Source organism: Anopheles arabiensis, chromosome 2 (genome assembly GCF_016920715.1).
Source record: "Anopheles arabiensis isolate DONGOLA chromosome 2, AaraD3, whole genome shotgun sequence".
Lineage (NCBI taxonomy): Eukaryota > Metazoa > Arthropoda > Insecta > Diptera > Culicidae > Anopheles > Anopheles arabiensis.
In genome coordinates, this window is record NC_053517.1 from 48189968 (window position 1) to 48217929 (window position 27962).

Sequence of the window (27962 nt, forward strand, 5' to 3'; positions counted from 1 at the left end):
GGTTATGGTGTCTGATTCAGTTTCTCTTGATGTGTCTATTGGATTTAGAAATAATATTTTCTAAAAAATAACCTAATTATTTGGTGCTCTCTGGAGCGCAACCACGCCTCCGATCCAGCTCCAGTTATTGTAAGTTTGATTGCCCCACCGGAAAAATCAGAATAGCTAGTTCCGCCTGGATTCGTCTCGAATCATCTAGAGTCGGAGAAGCTGGAATTCGAGTCAACCAGAGTAAAAGTCAAACTTAAATTGCAGTTGCCCGGGGTTGGTCTGTGTCGGGATGGCATTTAATTTCGTTTAGTTTTTTCGTCTTTTGTTTTGCACGTGCACTTTGTAAACAGGTCTTTCTTTTTCAAAATAGCATTTTGTGACAACATAAATTGTCAGTTCCAAAATATCCAGAGTCGAATAGAAGTGGACAACAGATTTTAGCCAACTTAACCCATTACTAACATGGTGCATCGAATATTTCAAAGAACTGTTTGAAAACAACTGTATGCTAACGTATATACTGGTGAGACACCCTGTGTCGTTTGAATGTTTTTATTACAAGCAATGAACGATAGCGTATAAACCAACACAGCCCAGCTGTCAAACTTTCCGCACAATTTGTTTACCAAAATATTGGCACCGTAATTCATAAAAATCTTTCTCGTGCAGTAAAACTGGCGTTGAAATGAATGTTTAAGGTGATTTAAACATAAATATCTAATAAATTAGCGTACACTAAAAAAAGCAAATGATTCTGCGTGAGGTATCTGTAACAGTGTAGTGCAAGCATTGAAATTGCTAGACTAAAACGTGGTGTACCAGCAGAGAAGAAAGCAAACCTTTTCCCCAATATTGTGCCACGATGCCGAAAAAGATGGGAATAAACCCGAAGGCCGCCGAGGCCCGAGAACGCAAGGCTGAGGCTAAAAAATCCGCTAACGAAAAGGCTGCCAAGGCAGCAGAAGACGCTTACTGGGCGGACGACGACAAACAGCTGGCGAAGAAAAAGAAGCAAAAGGTAATACCATTCGTTCCCCCGGCAATGCCATCCACTTCCCTCTTGCTCCTACTAATTGAAACGTTTTCTGCTCCAGGAGGAAGAAGAACGGCGCAAGGCGGAAGCGGCCCGCAAGAAGGCAGAAACCAAAGCCCTGCTCGAGCAAGAGATGAACTCGATCAAGACGACGGCAAAGGTTCCGGCACCGAAGATAACCCGCTCGCAAATCGAGGCCGATCTAGAGAAACGCCAGCGAGCCATCGAAGCGTCCGCGGCCGTACCGTCGAAGCCGAAAGTGGTGGAGAAGGAAGTACCGCTGGAGGAGAATCTGAACCGTGTGATGGCGGACACGGAAGTCGCACAAACAATCGATCAGGCGATTGCGGTTCTCAGCGTCGGCGACCCGTCTGCCGATCGGCATCCGGAAAAGCGCATGAAGGCAGCATACAAGGCATACGAAGAGGAGGAATTGAAGCGCTTGAAACTGGAAAATCCCTCGCTGAAGCTGTCCCAACTGAAGCAGATGATTTTCAAAAACTGGCAAAAGGCCCCGGAAAATCCATTGAACCAAATTCGAGTCTGAGTCTGAGGGCCGAGAGCTGCAGCGGAAAGCCCGAGCCGAGCGTTGTAAATGCTGCTGCAAATGCAGGTGTGTCCTTTTATTTTTTTTTTAAGTTAGAGCAATCCATTTGAACCGGAACGTAATTTTTGTTGTGTCGATTTCTTCTACCACAACGATGATGACATGCAGAGATTTATCGAACTTACCACCCATTGACGATTTGTGATATACCATCGAACGATCAGATGTTACTTCATCCGGCCATCATCGGGAGGCCGTGTGGCCTAATGGAGAAGGCGTCGGACTTCGGATCCGAAGATTGCAGGTTCGAGTCCTGTCACGGTCGCTGGATGTGTGGTAGCTTTTTTCCATACTACGTTTTTAGTGTTTTTAATTCGATTTATTGATTCATTATTTATTTCCTTTACAGTACAGAACCGTTCTCTCTACGCGGTTACCGATCGTAACTTACTGGCTAGTGAAGGTTTTTACTGTATTTTGCTTTCACTTCTTCGGATACTTGCTGCTCCTCCGGTCATCTATTTTAATTAGTATCCTCAAAACTTTAAGTATGTACTTATCATACTCCTCCCTCCCCCTCTTTACATCCCGTATCCTTCTCGCTGTCTCGATTATGTCAGCAGAAAGGAAAGGGGAGAAGAATGGTTCCATTCAAAAAAGAAACTCAATTTCATGTACCGCAAATACGGAATATAGTCTGAAGTCGTTCGTTTTCGTTAATAAATAAATAAATAATTTAAATTAAATGAACATTTGCTGGCGCTCTTCCAGGAGCTGCCGTAACGACGTTGTAACGCGCATACGCGTCAGTGCATGGGACACGGAATGTTCATCCTTACCTCTCTAAATACCAGTACATTCGGACAAAAGGAAGGGTGGAATTGATTTGTGACTGGAAATTAGTCGAATGATGGATCATTTCAGTGAAAGTCGTTAAAGAATATCCCTTCCCTAATGCGCATTGCTAGGGACATGGTTTCCTGTCTTTAGTATCAAGTATCCAATATTAAGCTCATTCCATCGCCTTACTCTATGGACAAAAATAGTGTCCACCAACATGGATGGCCGCTCGCTTTCGTCTTACTGTCTCGTGGCGTCGTTGCCTCTCGGTGCAGGGTTTGGATTGTGTTGGCAGCCGTTCTATTGACTAGCGTTTGCACCATTCGTCCAGCAGCATCGGCCCCGGGGTTCTCTTTCGTCGCGATGGCAGCCCATTTTCAGATTGGTGGCCGGTGTTGCTTAACATTAGATACTCAAGATTCGGCACTGCCGGACGGGGGTTGGGGCGTGTCAGCGCACGCCATGGTCCACGCACGGTCAGCATCATCTACTTTATCATCGGTGCGATCTCTCCTTCTATTGGTTTGGTGGATGATTAAGATTTGTCAACTGTTGCGCTCCACTCGGCCGGTTTGTTTGATCGTCTCCTTCTGTCCGAAGGTTGTTTTCCTTGTATCTCCAACTCTCTGGAAAATTTCATTCACATTCCCAGGTGTCGCATTCATTCTTCCATCCCGAACGTTCCAGTATAATGTTACATACATACACACAGACACTCACACAGACACTCACACATACACACGCACACATACTACTAATTCATTCCCTGTCCTAGGTTTGTCGAAGGAATACGACTGTTCAAACCGTTCGCCATCTCCTCACGCCGGTGCTCACGTCGCCTTTGTAACGGGTTCATCCGCCGTCTCAGCTTTTGTGACGGGACTTTCAGACGCAGAACTCACACCCGCATCCGCTGTCGAATCTTTACTGCTTCGTCCTTCGCTAGCGCTACGGTACTGACCCTCTCCACTGGCTGGCAGCGCCTCGTTCGTGGTCTCCTCGCTCATCGTCACATCGTCCAGCCCGGCGTCGCCATCATCATAGTCCTTCGTGAACTGATCGAAGAATGCCTCCAGATCCAGATCCATTCCACTGTCCGGTTCTTCTTTTTTCACTATTTTTGGCTTCGATTCCACGGGCTGCAGCTTGGTCGTGGTAGCATTTGGTTGCAGTTTGTTTGCTTCGCTCTCGCTGTCCTCTGCAAACAGATCGCCGCCGTTCGATCGCTGCGGATCGGGGTTGAGCTGCTCGCTCAGCTTGATGTCCGCCCCGTAGATCGGGCGGAAACCGCCCTGCAGTTCCGGCTGGAAGCTGTTTTGATCGAAATTAGCCGTAGAGGAGGTAGTTACTGGTGCGGGCGCTGCTGGACGGTCTGCACTATCGTCGCCAGTGCCGGTGGAGGTGGTATCACCGATGTCGGAACGATCGATCGAGTTGGGACTGTTGTGTGGACGGATTGGAGACAGGTCGGGTTTGTGTACCGCTTGCTGCTGCTGCTGCTGCTGTTGAAGTTTGAGTGCCTGCGGCGAGGACGTTACGACAGCCCACCCTTCGTACGGATTGGTCACCTTGACCGGATCCAGACTCATGCTCGCCTGGAACGGTGCCTGGAAGCTTTGCTCGTAGCGACGCGAAGGGTTACCAAACTCGTCCACATCGTCGATCTTCAGGTAGGACACCTCCGTCTGCGTTTCACCGTACGGCGAGTAGTAGTAATTGCTCGCTGCCGATCCGTAACCTCCAACGGGTTTGCTGTACCGCATATTACTGCCTCCCACTACGCTGGATTCGGTTGGAGTGTACGCGATCGCAATCGGCGTGCTGTCCGTCTGGAAACGTTGCAGTTTGCTGGAGATCAGGTCCTGATCCTGATCGCGCACATTCGTCGGCTCCTCGCCCAGATTGTATTCCGAATCCGATTCTAGCAGATCTTGCGTCGGTTGTCCGCCCGATTGCTCCTTGTCGAGCTGTTGGGCCAGTGCCAGGGGGTCTGGTTTCTCGAGACTGTACGGGAAGTTGAGTTTACCGTTCGGGTTGGGTTTCCGGTGTTTGGCCGTTAAGATTGGTTCCTGCTCAAAGTGTGAGGCGATCGAAAACGGCGTGTTCTGGTACTCCGTACCGGGGCTGATCGGTTTCGATGGTGGTTGCTCTCCGCGATGGCCTACCACGATCGGGTCGCCGTTCGGTTTGCTATCCAGCCGGACGGGTGTACTCTTCACCGGGTAGACTACATACACTGGCCGGTCCTTGTGGCCCGTCTCGTGGGTTTGCAATTGGGGCGATCCGGCTACGACGGTGCTTGCCTCACCGAGCGAATCTTGCACCGAGGGAGCACCGTGGGACGATGCCTGCTTCTTGGACTGTAGCATCTGCAGCGTCACCACGGGTTCCAGTTTAGGTCGCTGCTGCTGATCATCCCTCAAGATGTTGCGCAAGATCTGGGGTGGATTCCGATGGAACTCGCTGTCCTCCAGCGGTTCGTTCGGCTTTTCCGCGGAAGTAACGGCCGGTGGAATAACGTTGGACGGGCTTCCCGACACTGGAGTACCTGCTGGTGGTGGAGGTGGTGGTGGAGGCTGTAGCCGGGGCGGTTGAATGTTGTACACGCGATCCTTAATCATAGCCGGCGGTGGTGGTGGCGGCGGTAGACGATAGTAACGACGGTTCTCCAGCTCGGCCGATGCCGGATGCATCTGCGGACGGCTCGGGGAAGGGCTTAGGCGCGTCATTAGCCGCGTCGGCACCGGAGTTCTGCGAATGGCCGCTGTGGATGGCGGCAACCCGTTGGGCACATTATAGCCGGCCGGTTTCCGTAGCGGGGGACCAGCTTTAACTAGCATTCCCGACGGTGGGCCCACACGGTACGTTCCCGGTTCCTTCATGTACGGTGGATGGCCTTGGGAAATCTTTGCATTCGGACGGAATTGGGGCAGAATGTTCGGTAGCGTGAGTGTCGGGCGGGAAGGCCGATCGCTTGAATACGTTGGAGGTCGGCGCTGAATCTCGCTGTAGCGGAAGGGCGGCCCTTGGGCGGGTATTGGTGGGCGCGGTCGTTGCTTAATCAGATCGGGACGCTCCGGACCGGACGGAGGTGTCAGCTGTTCGGGCAGATCCGCTGGATAGTTCGGGTTGGGCGCGATGGACAGCTCGTTCCGGTTGAGCGTTTCACTGGAGGGCGAGGACGAGTCGAACACGATGCGGTTCGAAACCTCGTGCAGCGTGCTGGCAATGTCTTGGTTCGGTGGGAACACCACCATCTGGTCGCTGCGCACCGGCGCCGAGTGTCCGTTCGGGGGCAAAACTTCCGACTTGTGCGTGCCACTGATGATGGGCGCATTATCGTACTTGTCGTCCGACTCGCTCGGGAATCGCACGCTCGTCGTCTTGATGATGTCTTGCGGCTTCACTTGCACCTGTACGGACGCGCCGACGTTGGTTTGGTCGTGCGGTTCGTCCAGCACCTGGCCCATCTGGTAGGACGGACGGCCGGCGCTAAGTGCAGCGGCCGAGGCCGAATCTTGCGACACCGAGCCCACAAAGTGGCCACCAACACCTTCCGCGTGGGACGACGACCCAATGCTGCTGCCGACGGACTGTTGCGAGCCCAGCACGAACGTGGCGGAGTGCTGGTTCGGGCTAATCACGACATTGTTCATGCTCGGCACTGCTCCATACTTGACCACGTTTAGCTGCGGCTGCTGCACCTCGTACTTGACGTACTGGCCGCCCACCACATCCATCGCCGGTGGTTGGGGACGATGTCCGTTCGATTGGTGTACCGGATATTGCCCGTATTGTTGCTGGTGCTGCTGTTCATATTGCTGTTGCTCATACTGCTGCTGCTGCTGCTGCTGGGTCTGCACGAACGACGGTCTAGTTGGTGGTGCCTGCGGCTGCGGATGTACCTCGTATCGCACGTACTGGTCGGATAGATCGATCGACTGCTCGATGCGGGGCCCGCTGGACCCAATGGTTACCGATCCGACCGAACCCTCATTCAACAGCACAATCGAAGGCGGCGTCGTCGGAAAAGCTTGCTCCTCGAGCGGCTGCTCTTCCACCTCCTCGACACGATTGTTCTCCGCCTGCTGCGATTCGATGCGCTTCTTCTGTTCGAGCGTGCTGAAGATGTCGGACAGTGACATCACGGCCGGGTTCTTCGGCAGATCGATCTTGGTGTTCGAGCCGCTGGCAGCCGTTTCCCGGTCCGGCCCGGTTTCTTCGGCCTGGGATGGCATCGGTCGGAACGGTGCCGGTCGCGAGCCTTCATACTTCAGCGCTGGCATGGTAAACTTGATCTTTGGCTGCTCGTCCGCATCGTCCACGAAGCGCACGGGATTGGCGGGAGCGGTCGAGGCCGTTACGGCGACGGTACTCTCCGTGCTGGTCGTCGTCTGGAAGGATGTCGTCGGCCAGTGCGGCCGTCCAGCCGGTGAGTAGTAGGTGGAGGATCTCATCGGGGTGGAAGGGGCGCGTTCGGTAGTGGTCGTGGTCGGTCCGGGCAGGGCCAGCGTCGACGGCAGGAAGAACTTCTTGCGCGTCTGCTCGGACGTCTCCAGGTATTTGTTCTTGATCGTGCTCTTGTACGGGTAGCGCGTGAAGAGCTGCTTCTGCGAGTTGGCCGTCGTTCGTGGCGCTTCCGTCGTCGTCGTGGTCGGAGCTGGTGTGGTCGTCGTTGTTGTGGTCGTGGTGGTTGTGGTGGTCGTGGTCGTCGGTGTCGTGATCGGCCGTCCCGACGTGGCGGGGTAGGTGTAATACGCGTTCGCGTTGCCCTGTCCCGCTCCCGGTGCGCGATTGTAGCTTCCTGCCGTATACTGGGGCCTGCTGTAGAAGTACTTGGTCGAGGCCGCCGGGGTCGCGGTCGTGCTGCTAGCGGCGGTTGTCGTTGGTGCTGCGGTTGCCGATGTGGCCGCTACGATGTGCGTGTTCCCATGCTCACGGTGGTTCGAGCCCTTGTTGATGCCCTGATACTTGAGGTTCGAGTACGAGCTCGATATCGAGACGAAGTTTTCCGGCGAGTACATTTTGGGCAGATTGAGAAAGTCGTGAAAGTTGGGCGTCGATTGATGGATGATCACGTCCTTCTTCTCGCTCACGTAGCTATCTTTGATCGGTTCGTACGGCTTGCCGTCCCCGAGGTCAAGCTGATTGCCCGTCTTCTTGTGCAGGAAGTCGATCGCCCCCGTCGAAGGGTCACGATCGACCAGGAACGGTTTGCCATCGTTGAACACGTCGGAGGGCAGCAGAACCGACCCCGGCAGCAGGTCCTCGTCCACGTTCGATTCTTCCGCGATCAGATCCTCGAAGTCATCGTCGAAGGTGTAGGCGCTGGTGGTGGAAAGGAGCAGCAATGCTGCACCCAGTGTCACTCCCAGCGGGAGCATTTGGATTCGTTTTCTCATCCTTTGTGTTAACTAGGGGAGAAGATGAGACAGAAAAAAAGATGTCCGTAAGTATAAAAGCAAACACACAGTTATAAGTTAATTTAAAATCGGTTGAAAACGTTCTATTGGACCCATTTTCTCGTTTATTCCACAATAAATATTAATCAAAAGCTACGCAACGAAATCGTGCAACGCCTTTTCGATTAGGCGAATAATATAAATGTTGGGTTTTCTCTCACGGAAGTGGCTGGCAAACGGAAGAAAGTGGCGGGAAATCCCCCGATACCGTATAAAGTTTTCACTCATCAAAACCGAAACCGTAGCCTAACGGGCGGATCAGACTGCGGCGGGAAATTCGACATTGTGTATTTTTACGGTTGCCTTCTTTTCGCGGTTCTTTCTCGCCCCATACCCTACACAAAATCCACATCTCATCAGCAACAAATCAGACCAATTTACATCCAATCAGCACCAGTGCATTACGTTACGTCGATTTCACTTTCCACCAGGGCTAGGGTGGGATTGAAAATTAGTAACAAATACAACAACAAAAAACTGCCCAAAATGCGAGGGAAATTAAGCATACCTGACGCCGGATACGGCATGTCACGGCCAAAAGTACCGTCATGCGAAAGCGAAATTAACTTCATCAACCACATCCGAACGGGGAGGGATCAATATCGCCATTTTTGCGCCGTCGATCCGGCTGATAGCCGATCATAATGAAGATGCCTTAATCAGAGGCACATTTGCCTGTCTGGTGCTGCCCGCCGGTGGAAAGCGGAAACGTGTGTTGACCCCTGTAGCTGGCCTGTCGTTGAACCCGGGCTCGTTGATTTCTCTTCCTTGCCACCCGCAAAACAACGAGTTATTATTTTATTTAATTTTTTGGCTTGCGGATTGTGTGCACACCAACGCACCAACGCTCTTGCCATTTCCGTTTGCTTCCCCCGCTAGAAGCTGTGTTTCTGGGCACGGTACAAATTGGACTGGATTGCATTGGAGCTCTTAGGTGCTGCGCCGATGGAGTGAAAAGAAAAGTGAAAGAGCTTTTCCCGCGCGCGCTTTAAGCTTTATTGTCTTTTGCCATGTTTTCCCACACGTGCTCGATGGAAGTGAGATGGAGGTGGGTTTAAGTTTTGCAAGCTGATTACTCTATTTACGGTTTACGAGGTGGAAACCCTTTGTTTGTCATTAAGCCTTCCCAAATTCTTATTTCCGAGAGTTTAGTCAAATATAGAAGCCATTCCACCAACAAATGCCGTTCAATCGATTGGGAAGCAGCGACACAAACGGAAAGAGGTTAAAAGTGATCCGTTAGGCGTGTCAAGCTGTCTCCGCGTTCGACCTGCTAACCGAAATCCGTGGACTTTGGGCTCCTCACCCCCCCCCTGACGACACGGCTGGAGAATATTAATCGCGACAGAAAATCCGACTTCCCGTACCCCTCCCACTGATGATTCGACAGGTGACCGAAATTGTGAGACCGATCGGACAGCTTTCCCTTCCCGTCGCGGTCGCGTGCACGTTATGCAACGGTGTCGATGAGAACCAGCGAGTGAGCGTTTACTGCAGACGATTGATTTTGTTGATTCTACACCGGTAGCTGGCGGTTCGTAGTGGCCCGATTTCTCCATCGCTGGGCGCTGACAACAGACAACAGGTGGGAAGGAATTCTAAACAAGAGAAACAGTTAAATTAGCATCCCACTTGTTGGGCAGCGTTCCGTGTTGGGCTTCCACCTTCTGCGACGATTGGATGACATGCGGAGAATGTAGCGACACGTTGGAACTGTCGGAACGATGGCCGTCGGCATAGCCGAGGGAAGGAAATCTACCAAGCAGCGGCGTAGCGGTAAATATGAAATTGATATCTCAACCCATTAGCCTCCGATGGGTGCGAGCTTTTGTCAATTTCTCCTGCTCAAACGTTATGCGCAAACCCTACGCAATGTCGAGAAATTCATGACCCCTTTTTTCGAGGATGGTGGATTTTTTATTTCGTTGGTAATGAAAGCGTATTTTTTTTTGGTAACTTCTTCTGCTCCTACACCCTCTTACACTCCACTTCTAAGCAGGAAATTGTACTAAAAGTTGTCTTCCGTGAGCTATGCCGTGTGGAGTGAAAGCTCTACAGTTCCTCTCGCGAAGCAAGCAAAGCAACAGCAACAAAAGTGTACATCCCGCCCCCACCCCCCATGCCTCCCACACTGCCCACGCCACTGCGCGTACTATGCACGATTGAGAACGAGCCAAAGAGCCCAAGAGTCACCGATGTCGCCGTACACACTTCACTACACTTCGATTCACTTTCCATTCGTTTGACGGTCGTTTGAAAGTGGGGTGCAAATTAAAGTGGCCTGAATTGATGCCGCTGGAGAGGAATCAGAATCGGGCAGTTTAGTGGCGGATTGAAGAGGCTGCGAGTGTCGGGGGGGGTTTTGCAGGTAGCTGCTGGGTATTAATTATCATTTTAATCACCCCCTGGTTGATTGTAAGTCGGTGCTTTCCTCGCGATATGATAATTCGAGACCGAAGTGATCGGTTTTCCAACACTCGAATCGATTGTCGGTTTTGTATAGGGATTTAGTTGATGTGTTTCTAACAATAATCTATTGGATGAAATTAAAAAAACGTGAATTTCCATGCATAATAAAAACACCATTGATCAATGCAATGCGGCGGAAATGGAGCAGTCAACTTGTTTCCGAACCAAACGATCGAGACAAATTAACGTTAAAAAAGCGTCCCCCGAAAATCCCAAACCCCGGAAGGCTGCTATCTCGCTTGGGCCGTAAGAATATACTTAAAGTGAATGAATTTCGCTCCACCGATCATCGCTTCCACACAGGAAGCAGCCGCCAGTCCATTTGTCGATCCACATCCGATTCCCATTTCACATTCCACTGCTGCGGGTTTCTGTGTTTGTTTGTTTGCGCTTCCGTCTCGATTTCATCGGTCACTTCACAACCCGGCAGACGAACGGACACGGCCGGGGCCGGCCGTCAACTGGGTCAGTCCAATCGCACCGAAAGGGCCCAGATATGGCCGGGAGGCGCAGGTGATCTTTAATGCTGGCCGTTGTGTCGCCGATTTCCTCCCCAGGGCGGCAGGCTAACGTGAATGCTTACGGGTTACTATCTCGCCGACGAGATGATTAGAAGACAAGGCGCACGAGAACCTGCTGTAGTTCCTCTTCGTCTCTTTCTCTCTTTCTCTCTTTCTCTCTCTCTCTCCCTCTCTCCCTCTCTCTTTATGTTTACCTCCACGCAGCCCTTCATCATCAAACGCGGTTGGATCAAGTTTTGCGGATGCGCAGAATCGAAAGTTGACTGACCATCATCCGCGTCCGTTGTTCCGCGTACGGGCTGAACAAAGTGCAGGTGGAAAAGTACGCAGAGGTGCTTGTGTGCCGGGATGATCGTGATGATGATGATGATGATGATCAGTTGTCAACATCCGCCGTGGCATCGCGTTCCATTGCGAACCGGATCGTCGGTGGCCAGTGCAACTCGGAGCCGACTTTCGATTTGACAGCGGGTCTGCCCGTACCGCGGTCACGATACGCACCGCGCGCTTTCCCAACGGACGCGCACTAACGAGAAAGCATAAAAATGGGTCAAGGTGAGCGCTAGCTCTGCTGGAATCGTTCAAGCGCTTCAAACCTGATCGTATTTCAATCGGACGTGGGGTTAGCAGGAGGGCTTTGATCGTGATCGACGGAAAGGAGGAGAAAGATACCAGTGCGTGAGGTTGTTTGTGATGTCGTGCGTTTGGAACTGGCAGTACCTACGCAAAACGCATTGATTAGTGGACAATACGATCGTAAGAGGATGAAATCAAAATCACCTTACACTAAGTAGCTGAGTGTTTTGAAAATGTTGCATTTTATTGGGGCATTGTCTGTTCAATTGTTTTAAAAGTTTGTTTGTTGTTAGTGTAAAGAATAAAGTGGTTTGATACACAAACAATTCACAATCTTCTACGAAAAAAGTATCCAAAGTCACATAAAATGTAAGGTAAACCAAATAAATTAACAAGTATTTGTTTGTTTAGAAAAGAAAAGCTGCTCAAGAATGCGCATACACTTATAGGAACAGTCTATAGTTCCAACATATATAAGTGGCAATGCTTCTTTTTCAAAAAACTTTTGTCTCTAAATATACTTTGCCTGTGAAGCTGAGAATCAATAATTATACAGATTCTTGGACTGGAGCTCATTCGAACGATGAAGGCGATAAGCATTTAAAATTAAACGGTTAAAAATTCTAGCTTTGCAACTGTCTCAGTAGGGTTGGTTTCATTACAAATCATAAATAAAACTTAAAGAAATTGAAGCTACAGTGGTTCAGTGTGTATGATCAGAATTACACTGCAACATCGTGATCATACAAGTTACAATACAGCAACTACAGCTATCAAAGGACTAATAGCGATGGGAAAAATGAAGTTTTTGTCGGAATCGATTCCGGCTAGCTCCGCTATTTTGTGGAAACGATTCCGGATAGTAGGTCCGGAATCAGTTTCCAAAATCGGATCCGGAATCGGAATCGACTCCGGAATTGGTTCCGGAATCGGCTCGAAATCGAAATCGGCTCTTGAATCGGAATTACCTCCTAAATTAGAATCGGTTTCCAAACGGAGTCAGAACACGGAATCGGAATAGGGTAGGTCCAATTCCGAGCTCCCACCACTACTACATATACTACATTTGACACTGTCATAGTTCATACCATTTGCTGTATGGATGATGAAAAAAATGATATAAATCCACAAATATAAGATTATCTTCATTAATAGCGTATTTGACAAAGGTTTCTGTGAAATATGTTTTGCACTTTATTTGCAACTATATTATATCGTCAATGAATTCAATATTCGCAATTAATCCTTTTTTTAGCAACAAATAACACGTTTCTTTATACCATTTGGCGCTTTAAGTCGCAATGTTTGACAACCACTGGTTTAATTCATGGCTATATCTTACAAATTTAACAAACACAATACAACTCATTATATAAGTCTTATATAAGTCGTTAACGCTTTTAACTTTACAAAGTATTGTCAATTTAATAATAGTTTTATCAACGTTCAAAACTCGTGACAAAGGCTACCGACCTTCCCAAACACATTCTAACGTTCTTCTCACGCTTCAACAGAAAGCCCAACTAACCTCATTGATTCTTGCAACCTCTAGAACCGGTTCTTTGGAAGATTCTAGCACCACGAAACACCAAGATGAATGAGAAAAAACGAAGAAAATGGGAGAGAAAGTGGTTTGTCTTTCTGTGCTGGCCTAATTGCTGGCTACGAGCCAGCTTTAGAACGCTTCTTTTCTTCTGTTTCCTGTGTCATGTTGCTTCATCTCAACCTCAACCGAGAACGTTTTCACTTTTAACCCCTTCTCAATGCTCGAGGTCGTTCCTCTCGGTTGAGTTTTATTACACACATTATTATTATTAATCTACCCAGCTACACCCCACGCTCAGACAGAGCAGAGTAAAAGAAGAATAAGAAGAGAGAGACAAACAACCAAATCACCCGCACTCAGCATTCGGATTCAAGTAAAGGTGGGCCTTGTTCCCGGTGCTTCTCGGTGAAAGTTTCGTTTTCGAGCATTGAGACGTTGCACATGAAGCCATTGGAGGATGGGAATCGCTTTCAAGTACGAGTGCGTGAGTGGAAGCAATTTCCGCATTCGTTTGTAAGTTGGGGGAGCCTTTCTTATCGTGAAGATCGGGGTGTTGTTTCTCTCGTTGGTTCGTTCATTCCACAAGCTTTCGTCTCGTTACGTTTAGAGATTGAAGCGTGTTTTTTTCTGGGGGTTTCGTTTGATGCCTACAGTTCCATCTTCCGACCAATTCGTCTGCCCGGTGTTTTTTGGCTAGTTCAATGACACACAAACAAGCTGCTCATGGTCATCAGTACGGTGAGTGTGGAAAAGCTCTTCGCAGTAGGAAATTGTAACCCCCGTGGGTGCTTTCGTTCGATGCCCCAAGCAATTGGGCAATTGCCATTGAAATGAGTATGCAGTTTCGGCTGTATCTTTGCGAGTTTGACCGGTGTGTTGGATGTGCTGGTTAGCAATAGCATCGTTAATGAAATTCACTGAACGATTTTCAGATTAAAACTTCAGCAAACGTATCTTGGACTCATCTTAAACGATTGAGTGTATTTTGGTGTGTTCCTTTTGTAAAACCAGGAAGCCACACAGACGCTTTGCGGACAGGAAACATTGAATGAAAAATAGACTTGCGCCGATTGACTGCTTTACGAAGCAAACAACAAACACGACGCAAACCAGTTGTGCCACTATGCTGTGTACTTTCTTCTTCCGCCAAAGAAATCCTTCCCCGGGGGCAATGCAAACGGTGGCATCGTACATGGTGCGACCTGCGCATTCATGCCGCAGTTCCGCACATTCTGCAACCTACTCTAAGAGATTCCGTTTCGTTTTCCATCGAGGAATGTGCATCTGCAGTTCGCGCCAGTCTTAAAACGCGACAAGAAACACTTACACACACACACACACACACTCACAAATACACGATGATCATTGGAAGCTACTTGGCGATAGTGTTTGTAAAACCAATGACAAACGGGCTAGAAGCGCTGAATGAAAACGAAAGACTTCAACCGGCCCACTGCAAGCGACGAACCCGGAACCCCCGGAAAGCGTGTATGGATGCCGTGCCGCATCGTTTGGTGCGAACGCTTCGAAACCTTTTCAGTTTGCAGTGCCCTTCGGGAAAAGCACAGCTACGGAGAGAGAAGGAGAAAAATAAAGCACCGATTTCACAGAAAATGGCGGCGTACCTAAAGGAAATTAAAAGACAACAAAACGATGCTTCACGGAGAGGACGCTTGCGTTTTGTTTGCGCTCACGTTTGCCATGCCTAGTTGGTGGTTGACGCTGAGCCGTAAACTAGTTCATAATTTCACGTTCACGCTCAATCTTTGCGTCACGGGCTCCGGGGGTATGTTGTGATAGTTATTTATTTCTGCCGGTCCGTTTCAAATTGTGACTTGAATTTTGCACGCTATTTTAAGCACAGAATGTTGCTCTGTGTTTTGAATCGTTTGCGTTTTGCTGCCGTTCCACTGTCTGAGATGATAGTCGGTAGAGCAGCACCAATTGGTAAAGTTTTACTGGTAAAGGGGTAAAGAAATGCTGCTAAAAAGTGAAGCAAATCCATCAATCCGCTCGATCATAATTCCTTCCGTTTGGATTTATGTCTCGTTCTCGAGATGAGTTATAGTTTGCGCACACACACACACAATCATAGACACAAAAACAGAAACTAGGTCATCTGATCGGTTCCGGGTACTCGCGTACATCGTGTGCATGACGGAATTTTTCTTCCTTTTACGGCGTACGGTAGCTGATGGCAAACGGCCGCAAGGTGTACCTTAACAATTAGGGCTACAGTTAGTTTTAGCTAGAAACATACGCTTCACGGCTGGATGGATGGATAATCCGAAAAAAAACCGTTAATTAATTACCAATGTAAAACAACACCGCTTCGTATTTTGCATTGACGTGTGTATGGGTTGTAAGCATACTGTTGGGAGTATTGACAACTTTGCATTTGAATCCACCAAAAACTCGCACGTCTTCGATCACACGCAAAATATGTATGTCAAATTTCGTGTACGTTTGACCCCGCTGATGCCATTTTCTGATTGCAGATCTTTCTCACCATTCTTCCTACATGATGTACAAGTTCCCCCATTTTCCCGCATTAAAACCGAAAACGTGGCAAAATGATAATGAAGAAATGGTTCTTGTCGTTTTGCTAGCTTATCGCAAACAATCACCGCACCCTTGTTGGCAGACCGGGTGGGCCAAATTGCATCACGACGAAACGGTACCGATGCACCTCTGTAGCTTTTTCCCACTCGAAAACGGCACTGGTCGGCACCGTTTCGTATCGAGCTCGCACGGCACTGGCCGCTGCCGATGGATTCCTTTGGCGAATTGGTGAATGGTACGTGGAAACAACACCCCACGACACGTTTCGACTCAGTGTTTGTGTTCCCGTGGCTTTACCGAAGGGAACGAAAGGGAATCGTTGCAGTGAGAAGCAGCTAAAAACAGACCAAACACACACACGAACACGCACACACACATGCAGAAGCATTGGGGGTCTTCAGGTCCCGTTTGCTACAACGGTGTGAGACTTACGGCTGACTGCGTCCAGTACGGTTCGGTATGCACGGCCGCAACACACATTAAACGGTCTTCTGGAAAACGGGAGGCCAGCCAGACGTGGCCAGTCTGCATATTAAAAGATGGTGCGAATTTCACGATACACAAGGCGCAATTGCGCCACTTTGCAAATGTGGCCCTATTCTTCCAGCCTGAGCAGACTGAGTTGGATCGACAAAATGAGATCATATTTTGCACCAAACCACTGTACGAAACAATTGACCTAACCGCTCGTAGCGACGAGCGACGAGATTCATATCGATTTGAACCTCAATGTTGTTTAATGATGCTCAGCACTGCATTCTGTGCCACCAACCAAACCGAATGAAGTGAAAATGTGTCAATGGAGCCGAAAATCGATCATGATACCCTTGGGCGGAAGGGAAATTATCCTTCAAGTGTCACATCGCAAAACCACTCCGCTCAGTAGCAAAGTACCGGAACGGATGCGCTTTTTTGTGAAGCGTTAAAAATGCGTCATTACAGGCTGTGAAAGCGAAAATGCGAAAAACTTCCGAATGATGATGGTGTGGTTGTGATTGTCACGCCGTGAAATCAATTCTTGAGATTGCTCGAAATGAGACATTGTTTGGCTAATTTTGAGCTTTTACTTCCCACAAAGGTGTATTGTTGGGTTTTGTATGAGTGTTGGCTGTAGGTTGGATTATTGTCAACCAAGCCCCTCTAATTGTCCTTATAGTTATAGTTGTTTTTTGTTTTTATTGGTAATGATGATGAACGTTGCTTGAAAGGGGTATGAAAGGGGTAGAAAACCCGTACTTATCTTGAGGGTATTTGTAAAGAGAGATTTAATGTATTGAGATGGGATGATGTATGTATTATTTTTTAGCATGTTACGGTGTAATACTAATGAACTATTTACAATGAACCTTTTCACTTTTCTGCTTTTAGTTTTATTGTGGTAAATTTTTCTTCGATTTCATCCCAAATATTATCGAATTTTTTGATGTTTTGTTGTTGTTATTTAGTTATTATTTAAAGTCAGCTTAAGATATGTCTTTAGCTTTTAATCTTTAGCCCGTGTTCAACAAATTGCTGTGAAAAGATTCGATGATTCAGTAAAAAAATATGTTCCTAATGTTTTATATGATATGTTTATTTAAGAATCTCTCACCTGAAAAAAACATCTAAACTTACAATTTTGTGTTTACTTGCTAAAAATATGTATTGATTTTTTACATCAACAAAATGGAACTAGATATTTATTTAAGGAATAAGGATAATCTACATATATTTTGCTCATTAGCTAGGATGTTTATGTCTTAGAATTATTAGTGAACTACACAATAGGAATACACCGTGACAAAAAAGGAATATACTGTAGGATTAATAACTGTTTTATAAGCCAAAATAATATTAAATAAAATACATTCTGTGCCAGTTTATCCATATAAATTACATGGTTCAAATAATACAGCATTTTTGTTGCTATATAAAATCAGTACTATCTAAGAATTCATTTCATTAAGCAACATATTTATATGTGATAAAACTTTAAATTTCGCCATGTGTATCAATACTGCATGAGAATTTCATCATGAGAGTTAAACAAACAATAATATTTCCGTCAAAATTATTCGTGTCATATAAGATTCCAGTGAACCATCAATTGCGTCTTAACTAAATACCGTATTTCAGTGGGTATTATGACCCCGGTAATGTATTATTCATTATTTTGGAATAACAAGATTTTTTTCTATTGGTTATTTTCTGAACTTAAGATCTTGGGGATACAGTTTACACTGATTTCTGAGGTGCATTTGATAGCATCAAACACAAGCTCCTTCTTGCAAAACTCGCCCAGCTTGGTATATCACCACTTGTCATCGAATGATTGAAATTATACCTGATGGACAAAATGTATTCTGTAAGAATAGGTTATTTCGGAACCATTCACAAACTGTTACACGAACACTAGCACTCTATAATTACCAAAGCCGATAGCATTCTAGGATTTTGTAATCAGGGAAACTCTTGAGATAAACGATCCAATATGTCTGAAAGTATTATATTCCGCATTGGTACTATCCATCCTAGAGCCTAACTCAGTTCTCTTCTCCTCATACTGTCGCGTGTGAACGGGTAAGATAAAAAGCATGCAAAAAACACTCTCCAGAATAGCAATATACCGATTAAAATGGCCGTCATCACAGCAATTAGATTACTTGTCACGGTGCATGCTTCTTGGTCTGTTCAACTTTAGAACATAGATGTCAGGCATTACAGGCTACCTTTGTCGCGAAGTTAATCAGCGGGAGCATAGACCATCCCTACCTGCTAGAAAATACTATTCTATAATTCGAATTTCTATGCTCCTGAACGACCTCTCAGGCCACGTGAGCTGTTGAGGCCTACGTTCTCAAAGATCTGCTCATTCTTATGATGCGCGTATAAACCAAATGATAAAAAGCTTAAAAAATACCAAAGATTCTTTGACTTCAAAAATAATATTAACCAATTCAAAACCAATTGTCTCTCGTTTGCTCATTGATAGCGCTGAAGCTAAGCTTGTAGATAAATTAAGGGTTTATTAGATAAGTAAGTGTCCCAGCAAGCCTATGCAAGATACTAAATGACACATAAACAAATTAACTGATTAGCGTAATGCTAAATATACTATGTAAATGAGGACGAGGTGTATTGCATGAATAATTTAGATAAAAGTTTATGCATCAGTGCACTTTTGTCATACATTTCGTGTAATAAAACATTGTAACCGACTAGTTGACAGCTTATTAATATTGATTTATTTGCACCACAAATATCAAGCTGGTTCAAAGCTACTAACGTTACCGGTGTCGTGTAGCTACCACACCAGCAGTTGACACTTGCCAGCTGCACTAATGCGCTTTGAAGCGGTGGGAAAAAACTGCACACTATCGTATGCGCTTTCATGTCAAACAATCGACCATTTCTAAAAACACAAACATGGTCGCACCATTGCTCATCCAGGCTGGTGAAAACGATGACAGGCTTGTTGAGCGCTGTTGTTCTTTTTCCGCCCGCTTGTCTCCCGCTCTGGTGCCGTTTTGGCCGGGTAATTGTGATGATTATTTCATTTTCCTTAGCATAAAGAAAGTAAGCTTAATGTCGCACACTTTACCTTCGCGACAAACTGTGCCCGTTGGAAGGTCATCGGACGTGGACAGCAAGCTGACAGCCAAAACTGACGTGTTAACTGATCCGTCCACTACACACCGTCACCATTTCGATGGCTCTATTATGCGTCTGTGCAAGTGTGTGTGTGCGCACAGAGTGTCCGTCAATCATTAGGAAAGTGGCAATTAAAATGTTGTTTTCATCTTCAAGCAGGCTTCAACTTCTGTCCGTATGCGAAATGGCAATTGAAGGTACGAAAATCTTTACCGAATGATCACGCATTCCGCCTGGAGACGCTGCAGGAAAAGAAGACAGACACAGATCGTGGCAAAAGATGAGAGTGGAATGAATGTCGCATATCTCTGGGACTGTGTTTTTTCCGCAAGCCTCTTGTACAGTTTCTTTCCGTTCCTGTATAACCGTTTTATGATTTCCCGCCACAGTTCCGCGGTGCATAAAAGTCGCATAATTAAAGCACCGTTTTCGGTCGTCTTTGCTAGTGGGAGGAAACGGTACGCCGCTGCCAGTTGATGGTGGAACAGTGAACAGTTTTATAACAACAATCATAGCTCGTTTGTGCAAACAACAGCAACAATAACAACAAAACATGAAAATGATCCTCTTTCTTTACAGTCGTTTTGAAGCGCTGTGAAATGAGGCACTTGTTGAGACGATGTGATCGTGAGCATTATTATAACTTTATTACTCTCAAAAAACATGAGACAAATGTTTCTGTTTCGCATTAACAGTACGAACAGCTTTAAAGCATTGTAAATTTCTCAATTTCGCAAATAGATCACACTTGTTGAATATTCGATCTGTCATTTGCTGAGAAGTTTTGCTGAACGATTTCACCTTCCGCGTATCATTTCCGTAAGTACCGATTTCCTTATTTTGTGAGCAGTACCTAGTACCGGCGATGATTAATGGTGTTCCCCGGAAGCGACAGTGGCGACCCAAATCTCACACCCGTGGCCGCACAGTTTCCCGGGGCGGCGTGGGAAAAACGGCCCTCTCTCCACCCGTCATAGCAAAACCGTTCCGATACGATCAGATCGGTGTCGTCTATTGTTGGCAAAATCATTCAAGCCATTAATCAATCAACCGAAACCACCCACCACACTCCCCTCAATTCACCGCGTTTATCTGGACCGACATTTGTGCGTTGCGATCAGTTTTCACCGTGGGGAAGCGATAGTGAGAGCGCTGTTTTTCACACTCCTAGCAGCAACAAACACGGCCAAACTGCGTGGATGCTGCGGTCAAGGTGTGTTTGCCAATTAGAAGTAGCCAATTAATAAGCCATCTAAATGAACTGAAGCAGAGTGGGTGAGAGCAGCGAAAAAACAAGACACTGAGATGGCTTTCGTTTTCATTATTCCGATCCATTCCGCAAGGTTAGGGGGAGTGGATGGCAGCTTCATCTTTTGCCATTGGATATTACATTCCACAGCAGCATGATTCATGCAATAAAAGCTCCCATCGTCCTTTCAACATTCCTTTTTTTCTTATTTTATTGTCCACCTTATCGGGAAATCACACAGAATAATCCTCACACAGGATGGCTGGACGGGCATCCAAGCAGCGGAATAAACGCTCAATTTTAGTCACATTCCTCAAAACCAACTTTCTAATACGAAGATTCGAAAGCATTTGCCGCCATCGTGATCGCACGCAAAGCAAATCTTCCTTCCCTGAAGCTGATTGATGTGACCCATCATCGTTTTATCGTTTGATTTTTCTGCCCCTTCCACCCTGAGTGCATCTTCGATTTCGGGCACTTTGCATTTTTTCGCATTCCTTGTCATTTATTTAGCCTGACCATCGCTCAACGCACAACTAAGGTTAACGAACCCGATTCCGCGCTATCATCGGGTCTGTCCGATTTCGCTTATTCATAAGCACCTCCGCGCGCTGGCCACACTCATTGATTATTCATTTCGCATTAACGGTAAACACCGGCCAGCCGTCTCTTGCGCACAATCAATCCATGCGCACAATCAGTCCATGGTACACAGAGACACAAGAAAAACCATCCGGGTGACATCGATGCGCCGGCAGACGAGGAACTTAATTGGTTTTGGGAAAGGAAAGTGCATACGGTACAGGGAGTATTGTGTGTGTATGTGTGTGTTTGTGCGTTATAATAAAAGGTCAGCAACTGTGCTAAGTGCAATGTATGCAATGAGCTATTTGTAAGCAGGATGAAGCAGACATGAAGAGAAGAGATTTTATCACTCACCACAAGATCTAAACGATATTACATTTATTCAACATTAGAATAGTTCATTTATTTGAATTGAGGCAAATGTCAGCCAAAAGGACCAAAGCCTGTATATAAAAAAACAACAACAAAATATTTGGGTTGATTTAATTCAATTTTTAATTGGAATTTGTAACGCAAAACTTGACACTATCGTAGTGAACTATTGGTGGCTTAATGAGTACAGGCAATTTAATTTTGATTTTGTTTATATTTAAAAAATAACTGTTGTTGAATGGTTACTTTAAAACTCGATTAAAAAAGGTTCATAAATGAGCTGCATGTCATTATCTTCATTGGGTTTGCTACATTACTGTAAATGAAATAATATCCTCATGCAAAGATTATTTGGATCGAATTCGCGAGATAGTTTGCAAACCTAACTAATAAAATAACGTTATCTCCACATTTCCAAACTCAAAACCAAATCGACTCAACCCATCTATCTTTTCCATCATTCGGAGCTTTCCTCTTTCATCTTGCACAACTGTTATCGTTCACGACTACTAATTGAGCTTTTCCCGCCTTCACACTCATTGCCACACGCACAGCTCTCACCACGGTTCCTTCAATTAGATTGCCGACCTTCACCTTCCGTTCTGGCGTGGAAAGCAAAGGCGAAGATGAGAAGCAAAGACGCGAACGCCAAAGTTGAACCTGACGAGGCGCTCCAGTGTGTCTGCTGCATGGGAAAAACTTGGGAACCCATAGCAACCGAAGAAGAAGCAAGAAAAAGCTCCCCGACGGAAAGGGAAACTGTTTCCCATGATGATCGTGCCCTCCCGAACCCATAAGCTTGATGGTTAAACGGGGGGTAGTGGATGAACGAGTGGGACGCGATTGCGCTCCAAGACAATGGTGATCACTGATTAAAATAAATGAAAGTTTTCCCGCAACTCCCAACAACTCACCGGAAAGGGGTGGAAGCCGGCTTTCGGGCAATATTGTGAACCGTTTTTCCGCGGGCTTCATTTTTGGCTGCGGTACGACGAAGAAACCGCTGCAGATGATGCTGCAGAACGATGCGGATGAAAACAAAAGCGCGCGCGCACGGAACAAAAGTGCATCCCTTTGTTTTTCCAGCCTCCGCGCTGGAGCCTCCCGCGAAAAGGTCGCACCCGAAGCGGCGTGGAATGGCTTGCAGCTTCCGCGCCCGAGCTGCCCGTTCACCTCCTCCACTCCCCAACCCCCCCTGTTTTGCGTTGGTGGTGTTGGTGACTTGAAGGGGCCAAACATGCTGGCGAAAGTTTGACAGTTGGCCCATCGTTCCGGGCGTGAAAGTGGTACTTTCGTGTGGCCGCACTGCCCATACTCCACTCCGCGAGCGCCGGCAAACCCTCCACTGTCCACGACTCCCCCGGAAGCAACGCCAGTCGTTTATGGATTTCGAAATTGGAAACGGATTTGCACGCGGCGAGGGCTGCGGATGTGGATTGGAATGCAAAATTGATTATTCATCCCGGGCCGTTTGCGCGTGTCCAAAAATGTTCATTTTAAGCGCCCGATCCGATCGGCCCATAAAGCCGTTCCCTAGCCGGCGGAAGCGAAAGTGACAATTGGTGGTTTATTTTGTTTCGAATGGCTGGCGTGTGTCGCCTGTGGGCAAGGGGTCTCGTACACACAATTCCGCCCGACAATGATCGCACGCCCATCGATCGAGTTGGCATTTTACTTGGCTCATGACCAAGTCGTCGTTCATAGCTACGATACCTACCAAGGAAGTAATGTGTGTGTTTGTGTGTGTGGATGTGTTGGCACCTGGCAAACCGAACGGGCTGGGGGTTGAGGTGAAATTTGGGTTAATGGTGCTGATTCATTTTCAACACACCTCTTTGCCGATTGTTTTCATTTCTTCCTCTCTTTCGCTCGCTCGCTTGCTTGCTCTCCCTCAATCTGGTTATTTTTGTGATTCACTCGACCCAACGGAATGCAGGAATGTGAGCTGAAACCAAGCGGTGAGGACATTATTTGAATGATAAAAACATGCTTCAAAATTGTCCGCTCAAAACTACTCCTTCCCAGAAAGAAAAAACAGCAAACAAGAACAAATATCTAATCAACAACAAGCATTCCCGTTGTCTTCCATCCCACCATATTGGTATCTCTTTGTACGATCAATACCGTGCTCCCCCGTTAGAGGTGTAGCTTAAGCACTAAGCGAAGTCATTATTCATTGACACCTTCAGTGAACGTTTTTTCTTCCTTTGAGCCGTCCAAAAGGGGCAAATCTTCCACTCCCAACATCCCAACGTATGATGTCATTTATTTTCTGCTCCTTCGGTATTATTGTTCTTCCGGTGAAAGCTACCCAGTACGAAACGGAGAGATGTGTCTGTATTTTGCGTTACTTTCTTTTGCAGTGACAAATCCATGACGCACGGTGTGGTTTATAATATACGTGCAGTAAATGGCACCCGGATACGGGGTTGGTTTGATTCCGGGTTGCAAGTTGTCTTTAGTTAGTCAGAGGTCTGTTCGCTGAGCTGGTAAAATATTCTTAAATGTGAATTGTTTGCAGTTTTCATTATACTACATTCCAAAATAAAATAAATAAATAAATATCAAACCATTCATCATTCGTAGTTTTTGCTGTTTATTCTAAATTCTATTCATACGAATGCAGCGTGCTCAGTATCCTTTATTAATTGGGAAGATCATTCAGTGTAGGTGGTTTATCTTTGAACACAAGTTAAGGTTTTTAAACGAAAACAATTTAACTTCATTATATCATTATCCATTATACCAAACGATAACACATCGTATGCCCAAAGGTCAAATTCCATTCATTCACAATAGTTAAAGACTAATACGAATTGCATTTTGTTTTATTCACACCATTTTCTGGTCGTTATCGAGAAGTCAAAATAAATCTTTTGTCCATACAAAATACACTTTTATAACATTGAGTCTTTACCAAATTGTCATTATTGGTTTCGATGTATTAAAAATAAAAGATTTCGTTTTTAATGTAAACATTCTTTTTATCACCATTTTTTGGATCAAAATTTTCCAAAAGATTTCGACAAAATGTAACCTTAACTCAAATATTTACGGAGCTCCGGAGAATGTTAGCATGTTGACTTATAAACATACGGACAGTTTGTTTCAACATGCTCTTGTACAGTTCTCCAAACGTTTCTTCTACATTTGATACCAAATATCCAATTAGAAAAGAAGATAAACTAGTGTCAATCTACTGTTAATAATTGCAATGAGGTTTCTCGATTATACTTTTGTCAATGTTCTGCTGCTCCATTTAAACTTCAGAAGATCCTAGATTGTCATGACATATCATCAACCAACTATGGGGACCGCTTCCTTGCGAAAAAGTTTCTCCTAAGGCCATTTCTACTCATTTGTAAATAAGTTGTCAAGCAGCTCGTTTTCTTGTCTCTCGGCGCCCAATTTCTCTAATCAGTGACCATATTTCGGTACACCTGCATTTGGCACAGTTGCTCCACGGTCCGCTACCATCCGTTGCCATTAATATTGCATGTCCTGCCTATTTGTATTTATTACCGTTTACGTTACCCGTCGTGCCGAAAAAACAGCCAAACTGCTGCTTAGACTAACAAATAAGGTCTGAATCCATTTTCACCATCCTGAATTCCGAATACATGTACCGTTCCCGGAGCGATACCGGCTGAGCCCGCCTTTCATCTACACACACACACTAAAACCGTCCGTCCAAAGATAAGCACCGTACCACTTGGACCACCCAGCCGCAGGGAGAGTGTGTGTGTGTGTGTGACTTATTTCTAGCACCGTCTATCCAGCTTTCTGGAACCGCGCAACCGCGCACACATTACCATTTGCCACGGTGCACATTACACGTGTTAGCAGCATTTGCAAAGTGGCGTCCCATTTCCACGCCATGAGATTGTGTGCATGGAAGGCTCATTAAGCATACCTGCGATCACAACGTGGCCAAAATTGGTTACCTCCCCCTACGATCGGGTGTATGGGAATTGAAGATTATGATTTCATTATCAAAAATCCATCCCGGCCCGGCGTCGGGGGGAATTGCCCCGGGGATTGCGCGTGGAGAATTGGTGGCTCCAAGCGCGTGTGCAAGCGTGTACTTCGGCGGCGATAAGCCTGGAATGGTTGGTCAAACTCGTTTACAGCGTAGTGAGGCGCGAGATTGTGAGTTCGTGTGTGTGTGAGTGTGACCCACATTTACGCGAGCAGCCTGCGCCTGCGCGATTTCTGCACATATTGACCGGACCGTGACGCATATCCGTTACAAACATCCGTGTCCGGCTTACGCTTGGTCAGCAAACCGTCAACGGAATGGACGGCGGGATGCAGAGCTTGTGGGGAGGGTTTTGCCGGACTGTTGGTATAAGGGGATGGAAATTCGGTACACTTGATTATCACGAGCGCTGGCGTATCGCTGACTCAACCGCCGTACTAACGCGCGGGAGGTCCAACTTTATGTAACCACGGGGTCAGGATAGCGGCGATGCTTAGCATCCTGGGTGTCTCCACTCCACGTGCATTGCTTGTTCATCATGCGATTGGAATGAGGAGAAAGTGCCACCACCGTTCACACACAGCCCGAGCCGAGTGGCCGAGAAAGTGACCACGGCGACCTGTGCGCGAGAGGGAGCGTACGAGCTACGTACTACGTGCGAAGTCGGCCGGCAAGACGCAACGAACCGAGGCGTTTCAGGTTCGCGTCCAAAATGGAGGGACGCACCAGCGGGCGCAGAGGGCACACGCCACACATATGGCCGGCTGGACGAATTTCGGTTTTAACCTACATTCAGCCAGCCGTGCCGGGGTCGCTTTCGAACCTTTTCGAACCAAGCAGTTGACATTTTACCACGCCGTCGGTCGCTGGATCAGATGAACGCTAACTTACCTTCACGTAGCTGGATGATAGAATGGACACACACGGACACACAATGGCCGGGGACGGGTTATGATTTTCCTCTTGCTGGGCTTTTGATGCAACCCACCGCAATCCCCGGGGATCTCCGCGACACACACTGCACAGTGGGAAGAATTGACGTTGAGTTTTCTTTTCCTCGGTTCACCACAAACACTCATTCAGCGACACACTGGCCGCGCACTGCGTGTAAGAATGGCACGAATTGCATAGGAGGTAAGCCCACGGTATCCCTTTCGCCCAGTGACCCACTTCACTTCCGTTCCGTTCCGTCACTAACTATCCCCCAGCTGCTTCACGCTCGCACCGACAAAGAACACAACGACGTGCCCTTTGGCCAACGAGGACGAGCGCCAAAGTAGCCAAAGCCGCACACACCTGCACACACTACGGCCGCAACGGGCACACGCACAAGTGGAATTTCACCAAAGCGTGGCTATCTCTCCGCTGCACGGGTTTCACCTGTAGCATACTCTTCTTTCACGGTTCTTCCTTTCTTTTAAGATAAGCACGAGGTTCTTTTCCGAAGAGAAACAGAGAACACACACAACTCGTTGACACGCTTGTAAGGTCTCTGCAATGGCGTTGGACCTTCTGCACTTTAATCGCCTTGCCTCTTATTTTTGGGTTTTTTTTGTTGTATGTATGGGGAGAGGTCCCGGCACAACCTGTGCCTCTCGGTACTTGTGAGCGCTGCTTACGACGACGAAACGACCGCACCGAACGGCGGATCATCAACGAATGGCGCGAACTCGAGCGTCGAAACTTTCTATTCTGCTGATCCATTTCTCCTTCTCCTGTTGGCTAGCGCGCGATCATGCTGTTTGTTGGTGTTTGCTCTCCGCTGGTGAGCTCTCTGTATGTGTCTGTTTGAGAGTGTTGAGTTACGATCGGTGCAGCATCAGTGGTAGGAACAGAGCACTGGAAGGGTAAGTTTTGTTTACATGTCCACAAGGGATAGTATTAAGCCAAGATGATGGGGGTGACATTCCTCGCAATTTTTGGTTAAGTGTGAGAATGGTCGTTCGTTTTTCGATTGAAAGAATTTCTAGAATGGAGCAAAATCTCTAATAACTTATATGTATGGAAGTAAAATAGCAATTTCAACTATTGTTGATGCTTTATCTGAAAAAAAAAAACAATAGGACTTTATTATCTCCCCGAACCAGAAAGAACAATTAATAAATACAACATATCTGTAACTGATACGATTCTGAGCTTCATTTCAACACGAAACTAATACGGATAAAATCGCAAGGACAAACAGTTGAAATAATTTGAAATAGTCACAAATAACACAATTAATTCACAAATATTGGAATAAAATTCAATAGTCAATCAAAAGGAAAAAAACTGCTTGAAACTTACACGATCTACTCGAATCGTTATAAGCTCCGCGAAGCTTTCAAAGCTTTACAGGGTTTACCAGCATAATAAACAACTGTCCACTTGTTTATAACAATATTCGTTTTGCATAGACACCGCTGTCTACGACTTGCTCACACGTCAGATGGTGTAAGCTACTCTGTCCAATTTAATAACACAATTTTCGCCTTCGATTAGCAACTGTCAGATGCGGCACAGTTTGTTTTGTTACAACAAATTTTGCAAAAACAAAACAATTTCAAACACGTTTCTTTTATTCAAGCAATATACAGTATAAACTATACATTTCAGTAAAT

General features: G+C 46.6%; 2 protein-coding genes and 1 non-coding gene across 6 annotated transcripts; 2 read left to right on the forward strand and 1 right to left on the reverse strand.

The window, feature by feature from the left end:
* Nucleotides 1-604: 604 nt before the first annotated feature.
* Nucleotides 605-2317, forward strand: LOC120895548 (coiled-coil domain-containing protein 124). Of its 4 annotated transcripts, none has more exons than XR_005738336.1 (4): nucleotides 605-1009; nucleotides 1086-1637; nucleotides 1740-1907; nucleotides 1981-2317. XR_005738336.1 is itself a non-coding variant. In XM_040299035.1 (2 exons), exons 1-2 carry the CDS (start codon nucleotides 854-856, stop codon nucleotides 1569-1571), a joined length of 642 nt encoding a protein of 213 aa, XP_040154969.1. In that variant the 5' UTR covers nucleotides 605-853; the 3' UTR covers nucleotides 1572-1693. The 4 variants fall into 4 exon arrangements, 1 of the variants encoding a protein (XP_040154969.1); XR_005738337.1 differs by having other exon boundaries at nucleotides 1740-1904; XR_005738338.1 differs by having other exon boundaries at nucleotides 1740-1875.
* On the forward strand, nucleotides 1824-1896 carry Trnar-ucg. The gene has a single exon. It is a non-coding gene; the product is annotated as a tRNA-Arg (tRNA).
* A 172-nt stretch (nucleotides 2318-2489) lies between the features above and the next one.
* LOC120895547 lies at nucleotides 2490-27041 on the reverse strand. Its single transcript, XM_040299034.1, has 2 exons — nucleotides 26254-27041; nucleotides 2490-7825 (listed from the first exon to the last, which is right to left on the reverse strand). Exon 2 carries the CDS (start codon nucleotides 7811-7813, stop codon nucleotides 3242-3244), a length of 4572 nt encoding a protein of 1523 aa, XP_040154968.1. The 5' UTR covers nucleotides 7814-7825; nucleotides 26254-27041; the 3' UTR covers nucleotides 2490-3241.
* Nucleotides 27042-27962: the final 921 nt, after the last annotated feature.